The sequence below is a fragment of the Schistocerca americana genome, chromosome 2, assembly GCF_021461395.2.
Source record: "Schistocerca americana isolate TAMUIC-IGC-003095 chromosome 2, iqSchAmer2.1, whole genome shotgun sequence".
In the NCBI taxonomy this organism is placed as follows: Eukaryota; Metazoa; Arthropoda; class Insecta; order Orthoptera; family Acrididae; genus Schistocerca; species Schistocerca americana.
Genome location: NC_060120.1, coordinates 892,288,166 through 892,314,844, shown reverse-complemented (window position 1 = coordinate 892,314,844; position 26,679 = coordinate 892,288,166). Strand labels below are relative to the sequence as shown.

Sequence of the window (26,679 nt, the reverse complement as noted above, 5' to 3'; positions counted from 1 at the left end):
TTTATTTAATGAAAAATTAAATGTCTTACCTTACAATTAATTGTGGACATTTTTAAGCAGGAAATCTCTTCAATTCCACGGTGAACTTTATGAATTTAAAGTAAAAAATCTGTTTATAATGAAGATGAGTGGTAAATAAATATAAAACAAATACATAGACGACTGTAACCGAGGACCACAGACTTCAGTGCAGGGCAAGATGATGGAATATTTCCAAACCACCACCATTGGAGTTTAGACAGCTCTCATTGGTCAATTCCAGCTTCATTTGACCCCTAGCACCTCTAGTGGTCTGGAATGGATCTACGTGGCTTGTTGCTTCTTCGCCCATATAGCTTTCACCCCCATGGGTGGGAAGACTCAGCATTGAACGGTTGTGTTGTTACAGTGTAAAGTATGGAACCCTGCGCAGACGGTCGGTCAATGTGATTTAAGCAACGTGCAATCATTGAATTCTTGACAGGAGAAGGTGTCACCCCAAAGGAGATTCATCAGAGAATGAAATGTCAGTCTATGGAATATCGACACAAAGACTCGCCCCAGAAAAAGAAATTCAAAACGCAGCCCTCAGCTGGAAAATTCATGGCCACAGTGTTCTGGGACACAGATGGTGTTATCCATGTTGATTTCTTTGATCGTGGAACAACAATAAATTCAGAGCATTATATCACAACTCCACGATCTCTGAAACGACGGCTAACAAGGGTCCGAAAGGGAAATGTTTTCCTGCAGCATGACAATGCCAAACCACACACTTCATGTGCCACCACAGCAGAACTTCAGAGACTGAATCTCATCATCGTACGTCATCCTCCATAAAGTCCAGATTTAGCAGCGTCTGACTTTCATCTGTTCCCGATAATGAAAGATGATTGGCAGGGACATCATTATGCTTCTGATGAAGATGTTGAGGGAACTGTAAGACTGTGGTTGCAGAAACAGTGTGTCGACTTCTTCCGTGACAGCTTCAGAAAACTTGTTCATCGTTGGCAGAAATGTATCCTATTGGCTGGTGATTATGTGGAAAAGTGAATATTGGTTATTAAAGATCACATTCTAAGGATTATTCCTGCGTTAGATTTATTAAAATATTCCCATCCAAACCCAATAAATGAAGGTGAAGGCATTACTTTTCATTCAACCCTTGTAGTTATGTTACTTCGCACTGACACATCGTGTGTTATATCCTGCATACTCGTCAAACATGGGGTGCCTAGGAAATCTGCTTTCTCAGATCGCTAGACAACAATTCAAGCAAATCTATTAATGAATTTTATTTAGAGAAAATAAATGGCAATACCTAACTTTAAGAAATTTACAATGATGTGTCGCAAGCAAAGGGCAACATGCAACATAAGCAATCTCTTCAGTACGTACAATTCGTAATACATGAGAAGTAATACAGTTCCTAAGTCGCTGCTATACAAGTGCCTATTCTTGATGCCACTCTGGAAGTAGGCGGCCAGGCAGTGCGGTGTTTATGTTCTCTTCGCTTAGAGGTCTCTGCTGTCTCGTTGTCGTCCTAGAGAGGGGTCGGTCAGCGTACTATTGGCTGACGTCTTCTTCACAGCCCTCTATGCTCTAACGTTCCTTACCGGCATGCCGATGCTTAACTTTATGCAAGGACAATGTCAAAACTAATTTCGTCCTTAAGTTTTGCACACGAGTATGTTATAGTGGACACAAATTTAAGGTGTAAGAGTAAGCTGAAGCAGGATGGCACTAATGCCGGACTCAAAATTGAAAACGACGATTTGACAGAAATTTGGCTATGTTTGATGCCAAGGTGAAAATCAAAGATTTAGTGGCTTGCTTTAGTGTAAACCAGTATATTCTCAAGATGGGACTCTAAATATTTTGAAAGAGGGGTGTGACACTGGAAAAATAGTATAATAAGTTTTTTAACACTAACTGAACTGTCAAAATTCTTGATGCTATCACAAATAATGAAGTCGCTTTGGCAAAAAACTAATGCATCAATATCGCCAGTAAAGAGTTTTATACTTTGAGAAGTTGTACATGGTGATATTTTTGCTGAAACCCCAAAATCCCTCGACTACCATTGTGAGAAATTTCGACGAAACCATCGAGGATGTGCTGGCTACATTGTACTATTATGTAATGATGATTGACCGCTGGAGGTTTAAAGTGGTTTACAAAATTTTTATATCTGCAGATTCGGGCGTGGATAACGTACTTGTGGGTACGGATGCGATTTGAATAAGAGATTTACAGTTGCAGACAGCATTTTTCTTACTCAATGAAGATTGGAGAATCCAACTCCACTGCTGCCTTACTTCCTCAGCCGAAGAAGCTGGATTAAACTGGTGTAACTGAAGTGTTCCATGCCAATGACAACAGCTGGTTCATGCACATGCACGTGACATTTCCCTTCTCAGGTACAAAAATGTGCCCCAACCTCCAGTTGCTCATCTACCTTTAACTCCTTACTGCCAGAATGATTTGTCACCCAGAACCTCATCAGTCTAGAGCAGGCTGATTTGATGACAAAGGAAGTACGTCCAATAGAGTGACAGTCAGCCTGTCTTCGGAAGACCACTTTTTTGAGTCATCAGTCTTGTGACTCGTTTGATGCAGTCCACCACAAATTCCTCTCCTGTGCCAACCTCTTCATCCCAGAGTAGCAATCTACGTCTTCAGTTATTTGCTGGATGTACTCCAATCTCTGTCTTCCTATACGGTGTTTACACTCTACATCTCCCTCTAGTACCATGGAAGTTATTCCCTGATGTGTTAACAGATGTCCTACAGTCAGGTCACTACTTCTTGTCAGTGTTTTCCACATATGAAATTACAATTAAATCAGTACAATGAAATGAATACCCTTAGCTGCATACGGGCGTTGATATACATCAATGGGAACAGTTGAAAATGTGTGCCTTGGCCGTGACTCGATCCCAGGATCTCCTGTTTACATGGCAGATGCTCTGAGCCACTGAGGACACAGAGGATAGTGCGACTGCAGGGACACAGAGGATAGTGCGACTGCAGGGACTAATCTCTGGCTCGCCTCCCATGAGACCCACATTCCCAACTTATTGTCCCGCCCTATATTCATAGTGCCGCTGCCCATTACACTAATTACTCGTTGCTTTACCGATTCCCGTAAGAGTTCGGGTAATGTGTGTGCATCCTCACAGTAGATGGTCAAATGGCCAGTGAGCCTTAACCGAAAGAACAGATACCATCATCATATTTATTTTCCACATATTCCTTTCCTCTCCGATTCTGCCCAGAACCTCCTCCTTCCTCACCTGATCAGTGTATCTAATTTTCAACATGTGTCCATAGCAACACATCTCAAATGCTTCGATTCTCTTCTGTTCTGATTTTCCCACAGTCCCTCATGTTTCGCTACCATACAATGTTGTGTTCCAAATGTACGTATGTCGTCACTGCATTCCTCCCCACAGTATTAGCTACCATCAGGGTTTAACGAGTTCCCTTTGGAGCACATCAAATATCAAGAGGTTTCCCTTGGATAATAGTGCCATATAATTAATAAAATTAAATGATTGTAGTCATCTAACTTGCATTTTGGTATGTTAATGTAGTTCAGTTTCATTGAAACTGTATAGTAAAATTTTACATGTTTACTTTCGTGGGACTGAGCCAGGAGAACTGTCAGTAATATGCTCTGGTAAAGGAGTCACCGTATCCAAATTTTCTTTTGATTGCTTTAGTCACTAATTCATTAATTAAAATCCATAAGATGGCAGCTAACGACAAGCAGCCACTTCTTGTTTCATCATGATTACTTCGTTGATAGTTCTCTCCCCCATGTGCAACAGGTGCCAGCTGGAGGCAGTTGCAACAGTCTCTTCCACTTCTCTTAGTAGCTGCAGGCTTTGGGCTATCAGCGGTAATGGATTCTTAGCATGCGGGCCTGGGAATTTTGACATTCTTTGGAAACCGAGATAAAACTGTGAATTCACCTTGCCTCATTATCATTCTTTACTTGCATTTCATTCGAGTTATATCTTCTAAGGAGACCAGTCATCCTGACTATACGAAGAAGATGGACCACTGGTAGAGCTAGTAGTAGAGTAGCTCTCAGTCCAGAGCATCCATCTTCATCTGTTTTCTGATACAGCCAGATGCAAATGTTTAGCAAGTGTTTGCTGGCAGGTGAAGTCATGAATTTCTCTGTGCATTAAACGTGGTGGAAAAGAATTGTTCTAAGCAGAGAGGGGGTAATAATTAGCTTGATGTGTGGAGCGACATACTTCTGGTGTTACCTGTAAGCAAGTAAGTTCAAGATAGTGATGGACCTCACTGCTCTGAAGTAGTTACTAGGTTTGAAGAACCCACCCAGCCAACTGACAAGGTGAGCATTGAATCTTAGAGGATTTGAGTCTGAAGTAACCCACAAACCAAGGAAGAAAGTGCAGACGGACAAATCAGCAAATAATCTTAGAGGATTTGAGTCTGAAGTAACCCACAAACCAAGGAAGAAAGTGCAGACGGACAAATCAGCAAATAACTGTAACACAGGTACTAGGTAACGATCATGGGGAATGGCAAGCAGTGCAGAGCACCGACGAAGAGTGTGAGCAGTATGGTGAGCAACAGTGGTTTAACATACAAAACAGATTATTATGTAGAGAGACGAGATTAGGACCACTTATAGCAGTGGCAGCCAAGCTGTAACTAGAAGTGTTATGTGTGATGCTTGATCACATTTTATAGGGCCGTGGGGGATACCAGGAGACGAATCACAGAGTGACTGGAAAGTACTGGTGGAAGGGAAAGAAAGATGGCATTGATCGATACGTCAGGTATTGTTTGGATTGTGTGCAGTGAGGAAATTTGAGTTAGAAGCTAGTACTGTTACAGAGGCTGTAAGAAGCAATGGAACTGTTGAGTTTCACTGGGGCGGGCGTGTTATACCCATTCAACCGAACATCAATAGGCAGTCATTTTATGTTGATTGTAATAGTCAATTTTTCTTGTTACATCAATATGGTACCGATGCCAGACCGAAAGGCAGTGATGATCGAAAAAGTGTTGATCAATAGGTGGATACTGAAGTCTGGGCACCTTTAGACAATAATTGTGTAGCAGGTGATGAACTTCATGTCAGACATGATGAACGAGTTTTGTCCATTGCTAAACGTGAAACAACTGAGAACCAGTCGACTTCATCCACAAGCTGATGAAAGAATGGAATGAGAGCACCGAACAATTGGGAAGATGCTTAGTTATTAATTGAGCTCATACCATTCAGACTGAGATATGTACCTATCCTTCATGATGAGTGCACACAACTCCAAAGTACACACTAGTATACAGCTGTTGCCACTCATGGTGGTTGGGAAAAAAGAAGCCATCACCATTCGGTATTATTAAACAGAAAGGTGGAAGGAAAGGAAAGGCAGTGTGGGAGTTTGCTAAAACGCTAAGGAAAGTACAGAGGTGTTCAGTGAGCAAATACAATGTGTGGGAGATGCAGGAAGAGGTGATCAAGTGAGTGAAATCGTTACCTTAATATAAACTGGCTCAATGGATGACCCCATCAAGGGAAAGGCAAAGAAGTCTGTAAAACAGTACCAGGGACTGAACCAAGTAATTGAAACTACATCACCGGTAAATGTGAAGCTGCAGCTGCCGATGAAGATAACAATAATTGTGCATGTTAGGCATCTATGACTATACAAGGGTGAGCCAGAAGCAATTCCATAAGCAGTACTGATAAAAGTGAGGAGAGAGAAGTAAAGGAAGAAGTGGACAGATGAATGACAGGATAGAGAGGTTCAGAAACCTCAATCTCATTATCTATTGAGGTCAAGTAATTAATTGGTATCTTGTGTGATTTTTGCAATTTCTGCATATTTTTCTTTTGGGTACTAATGCCGTTTTGGATAAAGTTACATGCTTGTGTTAGAGAAGGTCTTCTCGTAAGTGAATTGAGACATGCTGTTCAGAGATGGCAGGCTGCTTGGGGGAAGGGAGGTGATATTGGTCACTGTCCTCAAGTTGCCATACATCAGAAAGGCTGAAGAATAAGGCTGCTAGGTTTGGTGGTGCATACTTATCCAGTAAAGTTAGAAGAAGTTGGGAAATTTATGCAAGTAAGAGAAGAGAAGATGCTGCCATTAATGGAAGATAGGTATCAACAAGCGATGATGAGTGAGGGTGAGCTGAACTGTGACATGTAGGAGCACATGCATCATGCAACTCTTCAGGGATAAAACACCGGAATGTCCTTGCCAAAAAGATCTGATCAAACCGGAACCACATTTTAGAAGCCAGTTTACATTGGATATACCCACTGTACAATGATATAGTGGTGACCGCTAGTTGCTATGAGCAAGGGAAACTCATGGGGGCTGTATATTTAGAATTGTAAGGTAGTCGACTGTTGATCAACATGACTATATGTGATGTTACAGGAGCCTCATCTCATTTTGCAGCTACTGTATGGAGTTACTCTACTAAATGTCACATAGCCACAGCCGTACTGGCCAGGCCAACCTCTAGAGATAACGTCCAAAAAAAACCTTGCTTTCCTTGCTGGCAATCTAGGGAATTCATTAAGCAGGATGATAGCAGTATAGGGCAGGTGGATCACTACAGCGCAATTGTTGCAGCATGTAGAACAATACGTGTATTGTACACAACAGGTAACTGAGACCTTGAGCATCGCAGCTCCTAGCACCATGGCAACTCTGATTTTGTTCTGCCTAGCTCTCATATATTCATAAAAGGGGTGCGTCCAGGTTTCTTCAAATGGGATACCCTGAGTGAGAGATGAAAGACAGATTTATGAAATCTGGGTTTAGCACAGTAATTTGCATTGTAGTTAAGAATAGCAGAGTTAGTATTGGGTACTAGTTTCATGGATTAAGCATAGAACTGGGCCAGGGTAAGTCCCCAGGGACTGGGTCTTCTCCAACACAGAAGGGCAATGTAGTGCCGTGACCCAGCCTTTGTTCAGAACATTATTGGTTTTAACAAAAGCAAGAGAAAGCTAACATGAGAGTGCCACAGGGCATTGTGTTAATAGCCATGAGTCGATAGCAGCCAGTATGACATATTGATCAAAAATATGGACATGCCAGCTGACTGCACAGTGAGGATAGCTGAGTAACCACACAGTAAGGGGAGTGATGACCACACCAGGGCAAGCCTCTTGTTATGGTATCATGAATAAGCACTGGGTTTTAGTGAAACAAGTGGACACTAGAGTCATATAAATAAGTCCGGATTTTAAGGCAGGAATCAGTAGCCAATGCTGGAAGTAAACAGTACCACCTCGATGCCAGGGCACTGCTGGCCAGTGAGATGACTGGGCTCTGCCAGATGCCGCCAAGGGTTCGAAATCGAGCTGTGCCTGTTGTCTGCATTAAGTCCTTCACAGGTCTTTGTGTGATCATCCTGCTTTCCATGCCTGCTGTCACTGACATTGGGTTTCTAATGGGAATTGGTGCAACGCTGCCAGCTACCTGCCAGCTTCTCTCAGACAAGAGGGGGTTGCACATTGCACACAGTAGACTTCACAGGCTGATGCCACCGCTGCATACAAGGCATAAGGGCCATCTCCCTACTGGGACACCATTACAGTACAACAAGAAGCATCGCTAACATAAAAGGCCGTGGCCTACAAAGGCTGCCAGACTCAGCAGCATGAAGCACGAGCTCAGCAGCACCAAGCGGAAGTCACCACCCATTCATGAGCCCCAGTCAGGGTCAACAAGGAGAGGCATGCCTACCCCACTACATAATGTATCAGAATCAATAAAAGTTATTTGTAACTGTTAACAGCATTTGTCCTGGGAACAACAGTGTGTCAACACCACTCACTTATCCCTGAACATGCCCAACATGCTATAGAGTGGTCTAAGTCCCCCCCCCCATGAACCATGGTCCTTGCCTTTGGTGGGGAGGCTTGCATGCCTCAGCGATACAGATAGCCGTACCGTGCGTGCAACCACAATGGAGGGGTACCTGTTGAGAGGCCAGACAAACGTGTGGTTGCTGAAGAGGGGCAGCAGCCTTTTCGGTAGTTGCGGGGGCAACAGTCTGGATGATTGACTGATCTGGCCCTGTAACACCAACCGAAATGGCCTTGCTGTTTTGGTACTGCGAGCAGCTGAATGCAAGGGGAAACTACAGTCGTAATTTTTCCCGAGGCCATGCAGCTTTACTGTATGATTAAATGATGATGGTGTCCTCTTGGGTAAAATATTCCGGAGGTAAAATAGTCCTCCATTCGGATCTCCGGGCGGGGACAGCTCAAGAGGACATCGTTATCAGGAGAAAGAAAACTGGCATTCTACGGATCGGAGTGTGGAATGTCAGATCCCTTAATCGGGCAGGTAGGTTAGAAAATTTAAAAAGGGAAATGGATAGGTTAAAGTTAGATATAGTGGGAATTAGTGAAGTTCGGTGGCAGGAGGAACAAGACTTTTGGTCAGGTGATTACAGGGTTATAAATACAAAATCAAATAGGGGTAATGCAGGAGTAGGTTTAATAATGAATAAAAAAATAGGAGTGCGGATAAGCTACTACAAACAGCATAATGAACGCATTATTGTGGCCAAGATAGACACGAAGCCCACGTCTGCTACAGTAGTACAAGTTTATATGCGAACTAGCTCTGCAGATGATGAAGAAGTTGATGAAATGTATGATCAGATAAAATAAATTATTTAGGTATTGAAGGGAGATGAAAATTTAATAGCCATGGGTGACTGGAATTCGACAGCAGGAAAATGAAGAGAAGGAAACGTAGTAGGTGAATATGGATTGGGGCTAAGAAATGAAAGAGGAAGCCGTCTGGTAGAATTTTGCACAGAGCGTAACTTAATCACAGCTAACACTTGGTTCAAGAATCATGAAAGAAGGTTGTATACATGGAAGAACCCTGGAGATACTGACAGGTTTCAGATAAATTATATAATGGTAAGACTGGGAACCACATTTTAAATTGTAAGACATTTCCAGGGGCAGATGTGGACTCTGACCACAATCTATTGGTTATGAACTGTAGATTAAAACTGAAGAAACTGCAAAAAGGTGGGAATTGAAGGAGATGGGACCGGGATAAAATGAAAGAACCAGAGGTTGTACAGAGTTTCAGGGAGAGCATAAGGGAACAATTGATAGGAATGGTGGAAAGAAATACAGTAGGAGAAGAATGGGTAGCTTTGAGAGTTGAAATAGTGAAGGCAGCAGAGGATCAAGTTGGTAAAAAGATGAGGGCTAGTAGAAATCCTTGGGCAACTGACGATATACTGAATTTAATTGATGAAAGGAGAAAATATAAAAATGCAGTAAATGAAGCAGGCAAAAAGGAATACAGACGTCTCAAAAATGAGATCTACAGGAAGTGCAAAATGGCTAAGCAGGGACGGCTAGAGGACAAATGTAAGGATGTAGAGGCTTATTTCATGATGGGTAAGATAGATACTGCCTATAGGAAAATTAAAGAGACCTTTGGAGAAAAGAGAACCACTTGCATGAATATCAAGAGCTCAGATGGAAACCCAGTTCTAAGCAAAGAAGGGAAAGCAGAAAGGTGGAAGGAGTATATAGAGGGTCTACACAAGGGCGATGTTCTTGAGGACAATATTATAGAAATGGAAGAGGAGGTAGATGAAGATGAAATTGGAGATATGACACTGCGTGAAGAGTTTGACAGAGCAGTGAAAGACCTATGTCGAAACAAGGCCCCGGGAGTAGACAACATTCCATTAGAACTACTGACAGACTTGGGAGAGCCAGTCCAGACAAAACTTTACCATCTGGTGAGCAAGACGTATGAGACAGGCGAAATTCCCTCAGACTTCAAGAAGAATATAATAATTCCAATCCCAAAGAAAGCAGGTGTTGACAGATGTGAAAATTACTGAACTATCAGTTTAATAAGTCACAGCTGCAAAATACTAACGCGAATTCTTTACAGACAAATGGAAAAACTGGTAGAAGCCAACCTCAGGGAAGATCAGTTTGGATTCCGTAGAAATCTTAGAAGAAAGATTAAGGAAAGGCAAACCTACGTTTCTAGCATTTGTAGACTTAGAGAAAGCTTTTGACAATGTTGACTGGAATACTCTCTTTCAAATTCTGAAGGTGGCAGGGGTAAAATACAGGGAGCGAAACACTATTTACAATTTGTACAGAAACCAGATGGCAGTTACAAGAGTCGAGGGACATGAAAGGGAAGCAGTGGTTGGGAAGGGAGTGAGACAGGGTTGTAGCCTCTCTCTGATGCTATTCAATCTGTATATTGAGCAAGCAGTAAAAGAAACGAAAGAAAAGTTCAGAGTAGGTATTAAAATCCATGGAGAAGAAATAAAAACTTTGAGCTTCGCCGATGACATTGTAATTGTGTCAGAGACAGCAAAGGACTTGGAAAACCAGTTGAACAAAATGGACAGTTTCTCGAAAGGAGGGTATAAGATGAACATCAACAAAAGCAAAATGAGGATAATGGAATGTAGTTGAATTAAGTCGGGTTATGCTGTTGGAATTAGATTAGGAAATGAGACACTTAAAGTAGTAAAGGAGTTTTGCTATTTGGGGAGCAAAATAACTGGTGATGGTCGAAGTAGAGAGGATATAAAATGTAGACTGGCAATGGCCAGGAAAGCGTTTCTGAAGAAGAGAAATTTGTTAACATTGAGTACTGATTGAAGTGTCAGGAAGTCATTTCTGAAAGTATTTGTATGGAGTGTAGCCATGTATGGAAGTGAAACATGGACGATAAATAGTTTAGACAAGAAGAGAATAGAAGCTTTTGAAATGTGGTGATACAGAGGAATGCTGAAGATTACATGGGTAGATCACATAACTAATGAGGAGGTGTTGAATAGGATTGGGGAGAAGAGAAGTTTGTGGCACAACTTGACTAGAAGAAGGGATCAGTTGGTAGGGCACGTTCTGAGGCATCAAGGGATCATCAATTTAGTATTGGAGGGCAGCGTGGAGGGTAAAAATCATAGAAGGAGACCAAGAGATGAATACACTAAGCAGATTCAGAAGGATGTTGGCTGCAGTAGGTACTGGGAGATGAAGAAGCTTGCACAGGATAGAGTAGCATGGGGAGCTGCATCAAACCAGTCTCACGACTGATGACCACAACAACAACAACAACAACAACATGGGTCTAAGTATTGTGGAGCATAGCAGCTATCAGTCACTTGTTAGACATTCCGTCTGCATTAGTTACTTTCTGTGACTGCACCTCAATAGACAGCTAATTGTAATTAAAATAATGTAGTAATAAGTAGAGACAAATGGCGTAACAAATATTTGTTAATATCAAAATATGATTGTGTAAGACAGATAGCATTTGTTGCAAGAAAACATCTGTGTGGTTTTGGGTATGTTATGAAGACTTATGAAAAGTTATTATACTCAAGTTAAAACTGTCTCCTATTTTGAGTGATATAATGGTGACACAGTACAGTCCAAGAGAGTTCTTTAAAAAATAGAATGAAATAATGAATATTTAACCAATAAGTTCTCTGTCATAGGTGCTTCATTCTGATTGTGACTCCAACAATTTTCTGGAAAATAATACAAGTGGCTGCTATGTACTAATTAATTGCTGTTGTTGTTTGGCTTGCATCAACTACAATAGGTACAGGCACGAAGGGAATAGGATGCGCTAGAATCACTACATCCCTTAAGCTAGAGTTGACGAGGGACGTTCTCTGGAGGAAACTCAGTCTGAATCAAGTCCCTCTTATTTTGTAAGGGCTGTATGTGCAAGAGGTAACATTATGTCCAACAAAGTCCACCTCTTCCTGCACGAGCACATATTTTCCTTTGTTAGTTTTCAACATGTAATGTGAAAGTCTATCAGAAATAATATGTAGATGTTTGTCATGTTCCACAGTGGAATTTGAGAAACAACACGTCTTCCAGATAAGCAAAACAGAAGGGTTGGCCACAAAGCCCTTCATCGATGAAACACTGCCATGTTTGGCTGCTTTTTTAAGACAAAATGGCATTCTGACGTTTCAGAGAGGCCAAATGGTGTGATCACTTCTGTCTTTACAGTATCCCGAATCTAGTTATATGCTTTTTGGAAATCGAGAATGCTCAACAGCTGAGCACTTCATTATGCAGCTGCAAAATACTGGTTGTGTGGAACAGGGTAACTGTCGGGAGTCAGTGGTGAGCCAGAAGGCAATGGAAGATTGGTCTTCAAATTTCACTGGTAGAATGCTGGATGTACCAGCAGTGTCGAGTAATAAAACTGTTAACAGTGCAAAAAATCCATCTTCTTGCAAATGAGTGTTCACATTGTTGACATTAGCTAATACATAATTTCTTGTCATGGTAGGGTGTAGGCATATTACATCACAGCAGTCAGTCATGTCTATGCATGAAATGCTGTTCTTGTTTGGGTAGTTGCATTGATGGATACATTTTCCAGCCAGCCATCCAAAGTGGGAATGATACCAACACTGTCTTAAGTACTTTCTGATGTCACAATGAGTGATTCATCCTCTGGCAAGCAATGGACTGCTGGGGCTTACTGGACCTTGCTGAGATTGTCACTGGAGAGTGCTGAAGTCACAGAATGCTCCTCCCCTCTAGCAATGCCCCCTGTAATAAATTTGTGATGCCATTTCCAGTTTGTGGAGCACAAATTGTGTTATCATGTAACAATATATTATATATTTGATCAGCAGTGGGCAACTGCAATTACAAATTTGAAGTGTGACTGGAAACCTAAGCACTTTTGACAACAAGAGGCAACTGATTAACTGACAGTTGTTTCAGTATTGCCTCTAATACTTCAGATTCAGACATTAGTGGCCAGAAATGATGCCAGAATACAGAAGGTCATTTGTCAGCAATAATTTCATCTGTCAAGACTTGTTGGATTTGAAGATCTGTCAGTTTACACACTTGATGAAGCACATTGTCTGTAAGGTGCACATATTTCCACACTTGTAGCATGTTATGCACAATATCAGACAACAACCCCGAAGTGTTGGAGTCTAATGCTCCAATTGTAAGAACAAACTAAAGGTTGTCATGACTGATACCACAGGTGGAAACTGAAAGTTCTAGGAGCTGGAAATATAGGTCTGGTTGTTGTAGCATGTATGATGGGGCAACAAAATTATCCTCATGGTTCTTCCTGGCGAATTGTCCATGAGACCCAAGTCACACGAAGTGCCTGGCACTTGTCTGAAATTTATCATTGCCGGTGGAACAGTAGTTACTTCCTCTGAGGTACACAACAGCTGCCCTCAAGAGGTGGCATTCACAGCAGCAGACACAAGATCCTTGCTTCTGATGTGTTTGTCGCCTGACATGGCACTGGTTAGGGTCACTACTTGTGAGAAGAAGTGTGAACAATATTAGTGACACATACTTTGTTAATTTACTAACAGAATACAGATGACCAGCAATAGAGGATATACATTATGGAACACAGCGAGAAGACACTGGCAGAGAAGTATCGAATGCCCCAAAGGACTCATCAACAAGAAATGCAAAGATATTTCACACTTTTGCCTGATCTTAATGTTTGGCTAATTGCATCACCATGCAAGTATTGGATTGCTTTGGAAAGTATGTTCATGCGGAATCAAAATAACTGAATATGGAATAAATAATTACCTGACAGAAATTAACAACAGATTTCAAAAAATTCAAAAGTAGCTGGATTTTAAAAATTAATAATTTGATTTAATTCTGAGATTATTTGTATCTTCCAATACAGTTTATATCCACTTAATTGAAACTTAACTTTTTTGATACAGAATGTAGAATACTTAGTGATGAGCAAATGAACACTGAGTGGTGGTAAGAGTAGTAGAAAGTACTAGTGGATGTTGGGAGTTGAGCTGAGAAATTGTCTTAGTGGAAGAAGTGAACAAAGTATTTGGACAGTATAAGGGAGGAATTAGTAAGTTGAACCACACAAAAATGTTGAAGAATCACATATGTGAAATAAAGACGAGAAATGAAAAAAGTAGTAATGCCACATTAAAGGCAACTGTAAAAGTGTTTCCATAAATTTCTTGTGAAAAATCAGTGAAATGGACAAATATTTCCAAGAATTCAAATTTTTTTTTACAATAAGTTGCATATCAATGTACAAAATTGTTACTGATGATTTCATATTTGTAAAATTTAATTTATGAAAATCTGTAATGTATAACTGTTATTTATACTTTTCAAAACTGAATTATATTTAATGGTTTGTGACAGCTTGTGATTTATTATGTTTTGACTACACTGTGTATTTTGTGATTTTTTTTTTTTCCACATCATCTCATCCAGTAACGTACTTTCAATATCTATCAGTTTAATCCAGTTTTTTGTGGGGTTGGTATAGGATTTTGGGGTGGGGGTTGGGGTTGGAGGTGAGAGGTGATGTAACAGAGCAAAGTGGGAGTATCTAATAGTCGTGTATTTTACTACTTTGTAATTTCTGTAATATACACATCTATAAATAGGTATCACACACAAAACAGTAGCCTTAGAGTTTGGCAGGAAACTTTTGTGTCAGGTCTATGTGTTTAACAAATACAATAACAAACGTAATTGTTGGGTTCAAATTAATGATATGAATATAATAGAGGGAAACATTCCACGTGGGAAAAATATATCTAAAAACAAAGATGATGAGACTTACCGAACAAAAGCGCTGGCAGGTCGATAGACACACAAACAAACACAAACATACACACAAAATTCTAGCTTTCGCAACCAATGGTTGCTTCGTCAGGAAAGAGGGAAGGAGAGGGAAAGACGAAAGGATGTGGGTTTTAAGGGAGAGGGTAAGGAGTCATTCCAATCCCGGGAGCGGAAAGACTTACCTTAGGGGGAAAAATGGACGGGTATACACTCGCGCACACACACACATATCCATCCGCACATACACAGACACAAGCAGACATTTGTAAAGGCAAAGAGTTTCGGCAGAGATGTCAGTCGAGGCGGAAGTAAAGAGGCAAAGATGTTGTTGAAAGACAGGTGAGGTATGAGCGGCGGCAACTTGAAATTAGCGGAGGTTGAGGCCTGGCAGATAACAAGAAGAGAGGATATACTGAACGGCAAGTTCCCATCTCCGGAGTTCTGACAGGTTGGTGTTAATGGGAAGTATCCAGATAACCCGGATGGTGTAACACTGTGCCAAGATGTGCTGGCCGTGCACCAAGGCATGTTTAGCCACAGGGTGATCCTGATGGAATGATGATAGAAGGATCAGCCTTCAGATCACGGATAGCTTGGGCTTCAGCAGTGGTGATGTTGGGAGTAGGATTAAGGTTTTTTTAAGAAGGATTGAGAGGCAAGGCTGGAAGTCAGAAATTCCTGGAAGGTTTGGAGAGGGCCTCACCCACCTAATCCTTCACCTACACATCAACTCAGCCAATGAACGCACCCGTCAACTCCTATCCTTAATAAAAGTCCTCAATCTTTCCTCTCCCACATCCACACCGGCTGTTCAGAGCATCCTCCTACAGGCCAACCGCAAATTAGAACAGCATGCCACCCTCCACCTTAAAAAACTATCCAATCTCCTGGTTTCCCACCTCCGGAAAGGCAACTCACTCACCCTTCACAACCTTTCCAGGAAACCTCAACCTCCTCTCATTGCACACAGACCCAGTCTCTCCCATCTACTCAATCTCCCACTTCCAGCCCCACTCCCCCTAAAACCTCAAAATTCCAATCAATACAATCTGGAACCACAACACCCTAATTCAGTAGTTAACATTTCCTCCAAACCTCTCTCCCAATTCGAAACCTCTGTCCTATCCAAAGGCCTCACCTTCAGCCTCACTCCCAGATTCAACCAAACAGCCCTCGTCAAAGATTTACTGTCCTACACTTGTACTCTCTGCTGGAAATATCACTTAGCCACGAAGAAAAATGATCCTAATCCTACTCCTAATGATCCAACTCCCCAAGACATTATCCGAATTGAACCCTGCCTGGAACAGTTCCATCCTCCGTCACAGCGGGACCCATCTCCTCTTCCTCAAAATCACCCTCTCCAAACCTTCTAGGAATTTCTGACTTCCAGCCTTGCCTCTCAATCCTCCTTAAAAAACCTTAATCCTATTCCCAACATCACCACTGCTGAAGCCCAAGCGATCCGTGATCTGAAGGCTGACCGTTCCATCGTCATTCTTCCGGCGGACAAGGGTTCCACAACCGTGGTACTTGATCGTCGGGAGTATGTGGCTGAGGGACTACGTCAGCTTTCAGACAACAACACATACAAAGTTTGCCAAGGTAATCCCATTCCTGATGTCCAGGCGGAGCTTCAAGGAATCCTCAGAACCTTAGGCCCCCTACAAAACCTTTCACCTGACTCCATCAACTCCTGACCCCACCGACACCCCGCACCCCTACCTCCTACCTTCTTCCTAAAATTCACAAACCCAATCATCCTGGCCGTCCCATTGTAGCTGGTTACCAAGTCCCCACAGAACGTATTTCTGCCTACGTAGATCAACACCTTCAACCCATTACATGCAGTCTCCCATCCTTCATCAAAGACACCAACCAGTTTCTCGAACCCCTGGAATCCTTACCCAGTCTGTTACCCCTGGAAACCATCCTTGTAACCATTGATGCCACTTCTTTATACACTAATATTCCACATGTCCAGGGCCTCGCTGCGATGGAGCACTTCCTATCACGCCGATCACCTGCCACCCTACCTAAAACCTCTTTCATCATTACCTTAGCCAGCTTCATCCTGACCCACAACTTCTTCACTTTTGAAGGCCAGACATACCAACAATTAAAGGGAACAGCCATGGGTACCAGGATGGCCCCCTCGTATGCCAACCTATTTATGGGTCGCTTAGAGGAAGCCTTCTTCGTTACCCAGGCCTGCCAACCCAAAGTTTGGTACAGATTTATTGATGACATCTTCATGATCTGAACTCACAGTGAAGAAGAACTCCAGAATTTCCTCTCCAACCTCAACTCCTTTGGTTCCATCAGATTCACCTGGTCCTACTCCAAATTCCATGCCACTTTCCTTGACATTGACCTCCATCTGTCCAATGGCCAGCTTCACACGTCCGTCCACATCAAACCCACCAACAAACAACAGTACCTCCATTATGACAGCTGCCACCCATTCCACATCAAATGGTCCCTTCCCTACAGCCTAGGTCTTTGTGGCAAACGAATCTGCTCCAGTTCGGAATCCCTGAACCATTACACCAACAACCTGAAAACAGCTTTCACATCCCGCAACTACCCTCCAGACCTGGTACAGAAGCAAATAACCAGAGCCACATCCTCATCCCCTCAAACACAGAACCTCCCACAGAAGAACCACAAAAGTGCCCCACTTGTGACAGGATACTTTCCGGTACTGGATCAGACTCTGAATGTGGCTCTCCAGCAGGGATACAACTTCCTCAAATCCTGCCCTGAAATGAGATCCATCCTTCATGAAATCCTCCCCACTCCACCAAGCGTGTCTTTCTGCCATCCACCTAACCTTCATAACCTCTTAGTTCATCCCTATGAAATCTCCAAACCACCTTCCCTGCCCTCTGGCTCCTACCCTCGTAACCGCCCCCGGTGTAAAACCTGTCCCATGCACCCTCCCACCACCACCTACTCCAGTCCTGTAACCCGGAAGGTGTACAGGATCAAAGGCAGAGCCACGTGTGAAAGCACCCACGTGATTTACCAACTAACCTGCCTACACTGTGAAGCTTTCTATGTGGGAATGACCAGAAACAAACTGTCCATTCGCATGAATGGACACAGGCAGACAGTGTTTGTTGGTAATGAGGATCACCCTGTGGCTAAACATGCCTTGGTGAACGGCCAGCACATCTTGGCACAGTGTTACACCGTCCGGGTTATCTGGATACTTCCCACTAACACCAACCTGTCAGAACTCCGGAGATGGGAACTTGCCGTTCAGTATATCCTCTCTTCTCGTTATCCACCAGGCCTCAACCTCCGCTAATTTCAAGTTGCTGCCGCTCATACCTCACCTGTCTTTCAACAACATCTTTGCCTCTTTACTTCCGCCTCGACTGCCATCTCTGCCGAAACTCTTTGGCTTTACAAATGTCTGCTTGTGTCTGTGTCTGTGTATGTGCAGATGGATATGTGTGCGCGCGCGCGCGCGCGCGCGCGCGCTCGCGCTCGCGCTCGCGCGCTCGCGCTCGCGCGCTCGCGCTCGCGCTCGCGCTCGAGTGTATACCCGTCCTTTTTTCCCCCTAAGGTAAGTCTTTCCGCTCCCGGGATTGGAATGACTCCTTACCCTCTCCCTTAAAACCCACATCCTTTCGTCTTCCCTCTCCTTCCCTCTTTCCTGACGAAGCAACCGTTGGTTGCGAAAGCTAGAATTTTGTGTGTATGTTTGTGTGCCTATCGACCTGCCAGCGCTTTTGTTCGGTAAGTCTCATCATCTTTGTTTTTAGATATGTTTAACAAATAAGAATTTTTCAGGCCATTTATAGTATGTATAACTTACTGATCTGTGTTGTGGAATCTATTTCATACTATCAGCAAGCTGATCATCTGAGGTGTACAGTAACAATAAATATGAATGAAATTTGAAAGTAAAATTGACTGTGATACATTGCATCATTTGTAACTGCTTTTATAACTTAATAATCATCAGAGAAATATTAGACTGGTGCACATCCTTGAGACAGAGAAGGCGTAAAACAGGTCAGTAACATCACACCTTATTAATGACAGCCAATACCAGGAAATTTGCTATTTGATCATTATTATCTACCTGTTTGCACATTGTTATGATCACTCACATTTTCCCCCAAAGATTTGTCTTTATATCACATGTAGGTTCTGAAAACTATGTGGTAGTGATTCAACACAGTGTTTCATTAGATACTTTTAACAACATGAATTTGCTGGGTGTTTCCTCTTTTCAGTATTGTACTGACTGTGTGTTAATATGGGTTACACTGCTAGCCCAGAAGATATCAATTTGACTTGCAGAACAGATTTGTTTATATGACATTTTTATGAGTATTTTTCTGGGCTTTACATTCAAATAGGACAACTGGAATACCATGTTGTCATTGAACTCTTTGTTGTGGGTAGTAGTGGTGATAGTTTATGAGAAGACTGTGTGTCCACTTTTAAAGATGGGTGAGTGAACATAAACAGCATTGTACTTCTCTTGTAGATGACTCGTGAAGTTCGGCCAAAATTTGGAAGGGTACATGGGGGGAAAAAGAATGTGAACATGGATAGCATTTTATGTCCACCTCCACAGCTGAGTGGTCAGTGCTAATGACTGCCATGCAGAGAACCCAGGTTCGATTCCCAGAACTGCAAGAGATTTTTCATTTGTGGAAAGACTGGTGCAGGGTGCCCTCAGCCTTATGAGGCCACCTGAAGAGCTGCTCAGCTGATTACTGGTGGTTCCAAGGTCAAGGAATCCAATGACAACAGGGACTGTAGCCTGCTGACCACATGTCTCTCCATACTGCATCTGATGATGCCAATGGCTGAGGATGACATGACAGTCAGTAGGCCTGACTGGCCCCTCAGGGCCAGAATGCAGAACTTCACTTTTACTTTACAATATGTTATTGGGTATTTGACAGTTAAGGGTCACCGAAATGGCTGGCAGTAGAGTATAAAAGATTTTGAGTGCGAAATAAAAAATTAGTCATATGAAACCTTTGCAATAAATAGGTGTCTCAGTTGTAGAGAACTGACTAAAATGAAATACGCAGATGAGTTTATGAGCAATACCTACGTACAACCGCAGAAATAGTCACTTATTGAACAATTGAAGTTACTAACATGACTAGTATGAAGTACAAAATGAAAATAAGTTGAATAATCTGAAATCTTAACTACTATTCATTGAAAACTGTCCTGATGTAGTGTGGTCCAGTGAGACAGCATGATGGTATTACAAAAGGACAAATGGCACTATCCAATCAAGTATGCAGTTTTTTATAGAATAAACAGGCTAAAAGCATAACATTTGGAGCATACCATCAACAAGTGTACTCACTCTAGGTAATTGTAGTTGCCTCTGGCTCTGGCAATACAGCTTCTCATCCCGGTATTATTAATCAGGGAAGTGGTAGGAAACAAACTGAATGATGCAAGTGAGGACATTTTCTGTATTTATTTTGCCTATTATGTCCTAAGACATCTGGTGAGTGCTAATATACAATTTAGGTGATGGTAAAAATGTTAATATTGATAAAAATTATAAAATAAAACAGCTCTGTCATGCCACAACATACTTGCATAGTAACATTTATAATAATGGGAAAATGCTAATCTTCTTTCATCTTTCTGTGACAAATGTTTCCTTCAATCTGAAGGCATCCTAACTCAGTTTTTCACACAAATGGTACCATACACTGAGGTGACAAAAGTTTTGGGACGCCATCAAATATCCAGCCAGACTTTCTCCCCTGTAGAAATACTGACCCATACCACCTTTATAGCCATCCACAAATTTGAAAGTGTTGCTGGTGCCGGATTTTGCACATGAACTGACCTCTTGATTAAATCCTATAAATATTTAGTGGGATTCATGTTGAGCGATCTGGGTGGCCAAAACATTCACTCAAATTGTCCAGAATATTCTTCAAACCAATTGCCAAGAATTGTGGCCTGGTGACATGTTTAATAACATGAACTCCATGAATGGGTGCAAATGATCTCCAAGTAGCTGAATATAATCATTTACAGTCAATGGTTGGTTCAGTTGGACCGGAGGACCCAGTCCATTCCAAGTAAACACAGCCCACACTGTTATGGAGCCACCACCAGCTAGCATACTACCTTGTTCACAAGTTAGGTCCACGGCTTTGTGGGGTCTGTGCCACCCTACCACCAGCTATCACCAACTGAAATTGGGACTCATCAGACCAGGCCACCATCTTCCAGTAGACTATGGATCAAACAATACAATCATGAGACCAGGAGAGGTGCTACAGGCAATATCAGGCTGTTAGCAAAGGCATTCGTGTTGGTCATCTGCTGCTATAGCCCATTAATGCCAAGTTTCACTTCACTGTCCTGACTTTGTATGTCCCACATTGATTTCTGCAGCTATTTCATGCAGAGCTGATTGTCTGTTAGCACTGACAACTCTACACAAACACCGCTGCTCTCAATTATTAAGTGAAGGCCACTGGCCACTGTGATGCCCATGGTGAGAGGTAAGGGCTGAAATTTGTTATTCTTGACCCTGTGGATCTCAGAATATTTAATTCCTTAAAAATTTCTGAAATGGAATGTCCCATGCGTCTACCTCCAATGACCAATCTGCACTCCGTCTGTTAATCCCCATCGTGCAGCCATAATCACACCATCAACCTTTTCACATGAACGACTGGAGTACAAATGACATCTCCACCAGTGCACTATCCTTTTATACATTGTATAAGTGATACCACAACCATTCGCATATGTGCATATTATTTTCCCATGACTTTTGTCACTTCAGTGTACAGAAACATTTAATAGAGGCATGTGGACATTATCATACTCCTGATGACAGGTGAAATGATGTATGTTTAGTGTGTGTAGTGTGTACATTGTATGCAGGTAATACACACATGTCATTTGAGTTTGGATCTACAAGCTTATAAATTTGGTTTCTAATATGAGAAACTCAACAACCATGAATTTTTACATTTGGGGCAATACTTTCCTTTCTTATATGAAAGATCATGACTTTTTCAGTTAATTTTCAGATTATTTCTGTATGATCAGTTGCTTAATTTGTCTCTTCGATTTTTGTTTTGACCAACTAGGAGCATGTAATGACTTCAGTTCCTACTGTTTAGTTTTTGTTTCCTATTTTTCTTGTGCCTTCATCTTCTCCCCATATCATTCCAGTTTCTTTTTCTTCTGCTTTGAAAGCCTTCCAGATTCAATATTTTATTTTTTAAATGTTTCTTTCTGTTATTTCAGTTTCTTTGATACTGATTCTTTGTAGTTATTTTCTTATTTCTGCAATCCACACTACTGCCAATTTCCTTTTCAGGGATGTTTGTTTCATTAGCCTGTCACTCAGCAGAGGTGTCATACAACATTTAATCTTTACTTTTGCATTACTTTTTTCCTACACATTATTATAGATTTCATCATTTCTCATTTTTCAATCATCTATAGTTTGTATTGGATTCATTATTTTTCTAACCCATCTTATGTATTTCTATCCTGTCCAGCTTATTGTTCATCATTGAGCATTCACACATATATAAATGAACATTTTAAATATTTATTTAATGCAACTTCATGATGAGCCTTACATGAAGAACAGTCACTACCTATATCATACTGTCATAATCCATACAGACCACATTTTCCACCAGGCTGTAAAATTTCACAATCTTATTTTCACATCAAATACTGAAAAATATAGTAGTGTTGTTATGATAAATGAGATGAAGCTCTTCTTTCTTGTGTTAAGTTGAATCTCTCATAAGATGATTACCAGATTTGAGAACAGTATTATTACATTTGCTCTATGACTGTTACATTATTTTTCAAACATTAGGGACAATTTATGATTGATATTGTTAGTGGGAGCTCAGATCACAGTGTTGAAGTGCAGTAGGCATCACTTAGTATCTACATTGAGTGATAATGCCATGAAACCATCACCGTCAGCACAGATGTAACTAAGCTAGATTATAATGCCTTGACTACAAGCCTGGGAACTGAAACCCCTGAAAAGGGAATAAATTTTTACATGCAAGCCAATCCACAGGAGAGTGGAGAATGGAAACAGAGCACTGGATGAGGCTCAGTCTTGATCCATGGGCATTGGAAGGATTGTTAGAACTACTGGGTCAGACCTATTGCTGCAGGCAGATAAACACCTGGGTCAGTGGCTCTGCCCATGACACACTTCACACACACCCTCTGTGAGAGTAAAGTGTACTATCCGTTTGCAATAATCACAACAGATTCTCTGCATCCATCTCAATGTCTGCTGGCATGGATATTAAGCAGCAGCTCTGTAAAACAATTATATTCTTACTTTGTTTAAACAACAACATGAACTTCAATTGTAGTTCAGTTGTAAGCCCTCTGATGCCAGTCCCTTTCACATAATAAACTAAAAGACTTGCCAAATCTTATTTTCAAGTTATAAAAGTTTACATGCAAATAGTACTAGCACAAAATGTAAAATAAATCAGTCAGTGCTTCATGTGCCATTCTGTGTCTTACTTTCGTTTATTGTACCGTTACAGATCTAGCATCTTGTTCTTCCAATATATAACTACACCAAATATAGAAGACACATATTCCAGAGTTTTGTTTTTGGCATACCAGCCCCCCCACAGGACAGGAGTGTAAGAACAAGGGACCTGTGCTCTGTTTTTACAACAATGTAAGTGATATTTTTGAAACAAAACAAGAGAAACAGTTTTTAGCATATATTGTAAAGATACACAATTAATATAAACATGCAACTTTGTTGCAGGAGCTTATTTTTCTGTTATAAAACAGCAAGAAAAAATTACATATTTAAATCAATGTAAGTTCAATTATTTAAAAATATAATTCATTCTCTATATTTTCTTCAACATTATGAAACAATTGTGGCCTCAAAGGTTTGTCACTGGTCTCTTGCTGATCCATTCTTTTATGGCTGGCAGTTCACTTGTCTTCTTCTTAAGAGATGCTAGATTTGGATACTCTTTTGTAATATCAAACTGAGCCACACAATTCATGTAATCACACAGTGCAGCAAAGAAAATGTCTCCCCAAGTCAGCTAAAACAAAAGAGAAAATGAAAATACATATTAAGTGATATTTCAGATTTCATATTAATTACAACAGGATTGAAGTGAAGTAAAATGAATATATCAATACTATAGTTTTTACTTTTCATATTAATATCTGTGTCCCAATATTCCAGAAATTTCTTAAACAATTAACAGCTGCATTTCCTTTTAACTTCATTTATACAGAGCTACCTGACATCTAAAAATATTTAAATATAATCCATTATTTTGCAACTAGCATTTGGTATATATGAGGGGTGTTTAAAACATCCATGCAAAATCCGCGAGATGGCACCACCAATGCGTATCGACGTCATATTTAGTTAGTAGCATCTTTGGAAAGAACACACCAAGTTTCAGCCGTATTTTTCTATTTCTTTGGGTCTGTCATTCACGTGAATCAAGAAAGTTGAGTGATTGTCAAAAAATGGACGAAAAAGAATTTCTTGTGGTGATTAAACATTACTTTGTGAACGGCAAAAAGCCTCAGGAGACTAAAGAGAAGCTTGATAAACATTACGGTGACTCTGCACCTTCAGTTAGAACGGTTTATAAGTGGTTTCAAAATTTTTGGAGTGGCCATATGGGCACAAGTGATGCTGAATGTTCTGGATTCCCTGTGGAGGTTATGACTGCAGAAATCATTGATAAAATCCATGATATGGTGATGGATGACAGAAGAGTAAATGTGCGTGAGATTGCTAGTGCCGTGGGTGTCTCGAATGAATGGGTACATAACATTTTGCATAAACATTTGGACATGAGAAAGCTATCCGCAAGATGGGTTCCGCGATTGCTCACACTTGACCAAAAACGGAATCGTGTGAAGTGTTGCAATGATCGTTTGCAGCTGTTCAGGAAGAATCCGCAGGACTTTAAGCGTCGTTTCATCACTGTGGATGAAACATGGATACATTACTACACTCCTGAGACCAAACAACAATCCAAACAATGGGCTACCAAGGGAGAATCTGCACCAAAAAAGTTGAAGACCGTTCCTTCGGCTGGAAAGGTTATGGTGACTGTCTTTTGGGATTTGCAAGGGATAATCCTCATTGACTATCTGGAAAAGGGTAAAACTATTAGAGGTACATATTATTCATCATTACTGGACCATCTGAAAACCGAGCTGCAAGAAAAATGCCGGCAATTGGACCACAACAAAGTCCTTTTCCATCATGAAAATGCACCAGCACACACCTCAGCAATTGTGGTTGCAAAATTAATGGAAATAGGACTCCAACTCGTTTCACATCTCCCCTATTCTCCAGATTTGGCTCCCTTGGACTACTATATGGTCCCCGTCCCCAATTTGAAGAAATGGCTGGCAGGACAAAGATTTTATTCAAACTAGGAGGTGATTGCAGCAACTAATAGCTATTTTCCAGAATTAGACAATTCCTATTATTCGGAAGGGATCAAAAAATTAGAACAGCATTGGATGAAGCATATAAGTCTAAAAGGAGACTATATTGAAAAATAAAAAAGGTTTACCCCAAACATGTAAGTAGTTTTTATTTTTGCACGGACTTTTCAAACACCCCTCGTATTAACAGACAATGGGCATACATCTTTGCTTGTACTTAGCTAGAACTAAGTTAAATTTTTTGAGCAATGGAAAGTCTATATGAGCTGCAGTTGGAATGATATATAAAACTGACAATAGGCATGCATCTTTGTAGGCACTGTACTTAGCTAGAACTAAGTTAAATTTTTTGAGTAATGAAATGTCTATATGAGCTACAATTGGCATGAATAAATTGAACTTAGCAGCATTACTTCTACAAAATTTGCCACTTACTACTGAACATTGAAGACGATAGACTTCCACTGTATGTATTTAGCTGGCACTAGCATCATATTCTATGATTCATGCACAATTACTAACAAAAGTACTAATAGGCAATCGAAGACATAAGAAAAGTTTTAGGGTTGGGGAAAATAGGGTAAACTATTAAAAAATACAACTGGGGTTCACTGAAAGTAACACTTCTGGAAGTTGAAACATACAGCAGCATAATGGTTGTTCTTTTAATATGAATTTTAAGAGAATCAGTATTATGAATATGAATAATGTGAAGTACAGAAATGTGTCATAGCAACTTATCACACTACTTTAAAATGTATAAAGACAATCCGAAAATCTTTACATTATCCCTGGAAAATCTAGTGAGATTAAGTATGGTCATGTGTAAGGTTCTTGAAAGATCTATCATTGAATCAACTGCTAGGATTTTTACATGTAAGTGCCTTACTGCTTAATTTCAGCATGAAAGATGAATCTGACACAAACACACAGTTCTGCATCCTCATGTATTACACTTATACCTATATCACAATGAAAACAATCAATTATTGATAAAATTATTTAACTGGATAGATAACAAATCTACTCACTGAGTGGCGGCAGAGCAAACACATAAAATATCGTTGTGATTAGCAAGCTTTTGGAGCCAGTGGCTCCTTCTTCAGGCAGGTCGGTTGAAGGGGAAAGAAGAAAGGTGAAGGAAAAGGGTGGAGAGGTATAGGAAAAGGGGTAGATTTTGGGAAAATCACCCAAAACCGCAGGTCATGGGAGACTTACCATATGGGATGAGAAGGAAAGATTGATTGTTGGGGACTGCATCAGATAAGATTTGAAAACCTGAGAGCTTAAAGGTAGAAAACAAGGTAATATGCAAGACAGAGATTACTACTGAAACATCATACACAAGTTAATATGAGTGAGAAGCTAAGTGCATAACAGAGGTGTGAGGGGGTGGTGAAAAATAAATGGAAAAGACAATGAAAGGCGTATGAAATTAAAACGAAGTGAAGCAAAGAGTAGTTACAGTGAGGACATGCTGAGACGGAAGAAACTAATGTAGATTAAGGTCAGGTGGGTGGAAAGAACCATGGACATGTTGTTGTGCTAGTTCCCACCAGTGGAGTTCTAAGAAACTGTTGTCT

At 40.9% G+C, this 26,679-nt stretch overlaps 1 protein-coding gene across 2 annotated transcripts in view; it reads right to left on the bottom strand.

Annotated features, from left to right (window-relative positions):
* Positions 1 to 23,366: 23,366 nt before the first annotated feature.
* LOC124595841 (glutathione S-transferase-like) overlaps positions 23,367 to 26,679 on the bottom strand; it is a 76,009-nt gene continuing 72,696 nt past the window's right edge. For both annotated transcript variants that reach the window (XM_047134740.1, XM_047134741.1), the window contains exon 5: positions 23,367 to 23,718. In XM_047134740.1, coding sequence (XP_046990696.1) covers positions 23,551 to 23,718 — 168 coding nt within the window. In that variant the 3' untranslated portion in view covers positions 23,367 to 23,550. The remainder of the gene's footprint in view (positions 23,719 to 26,679) is intronic.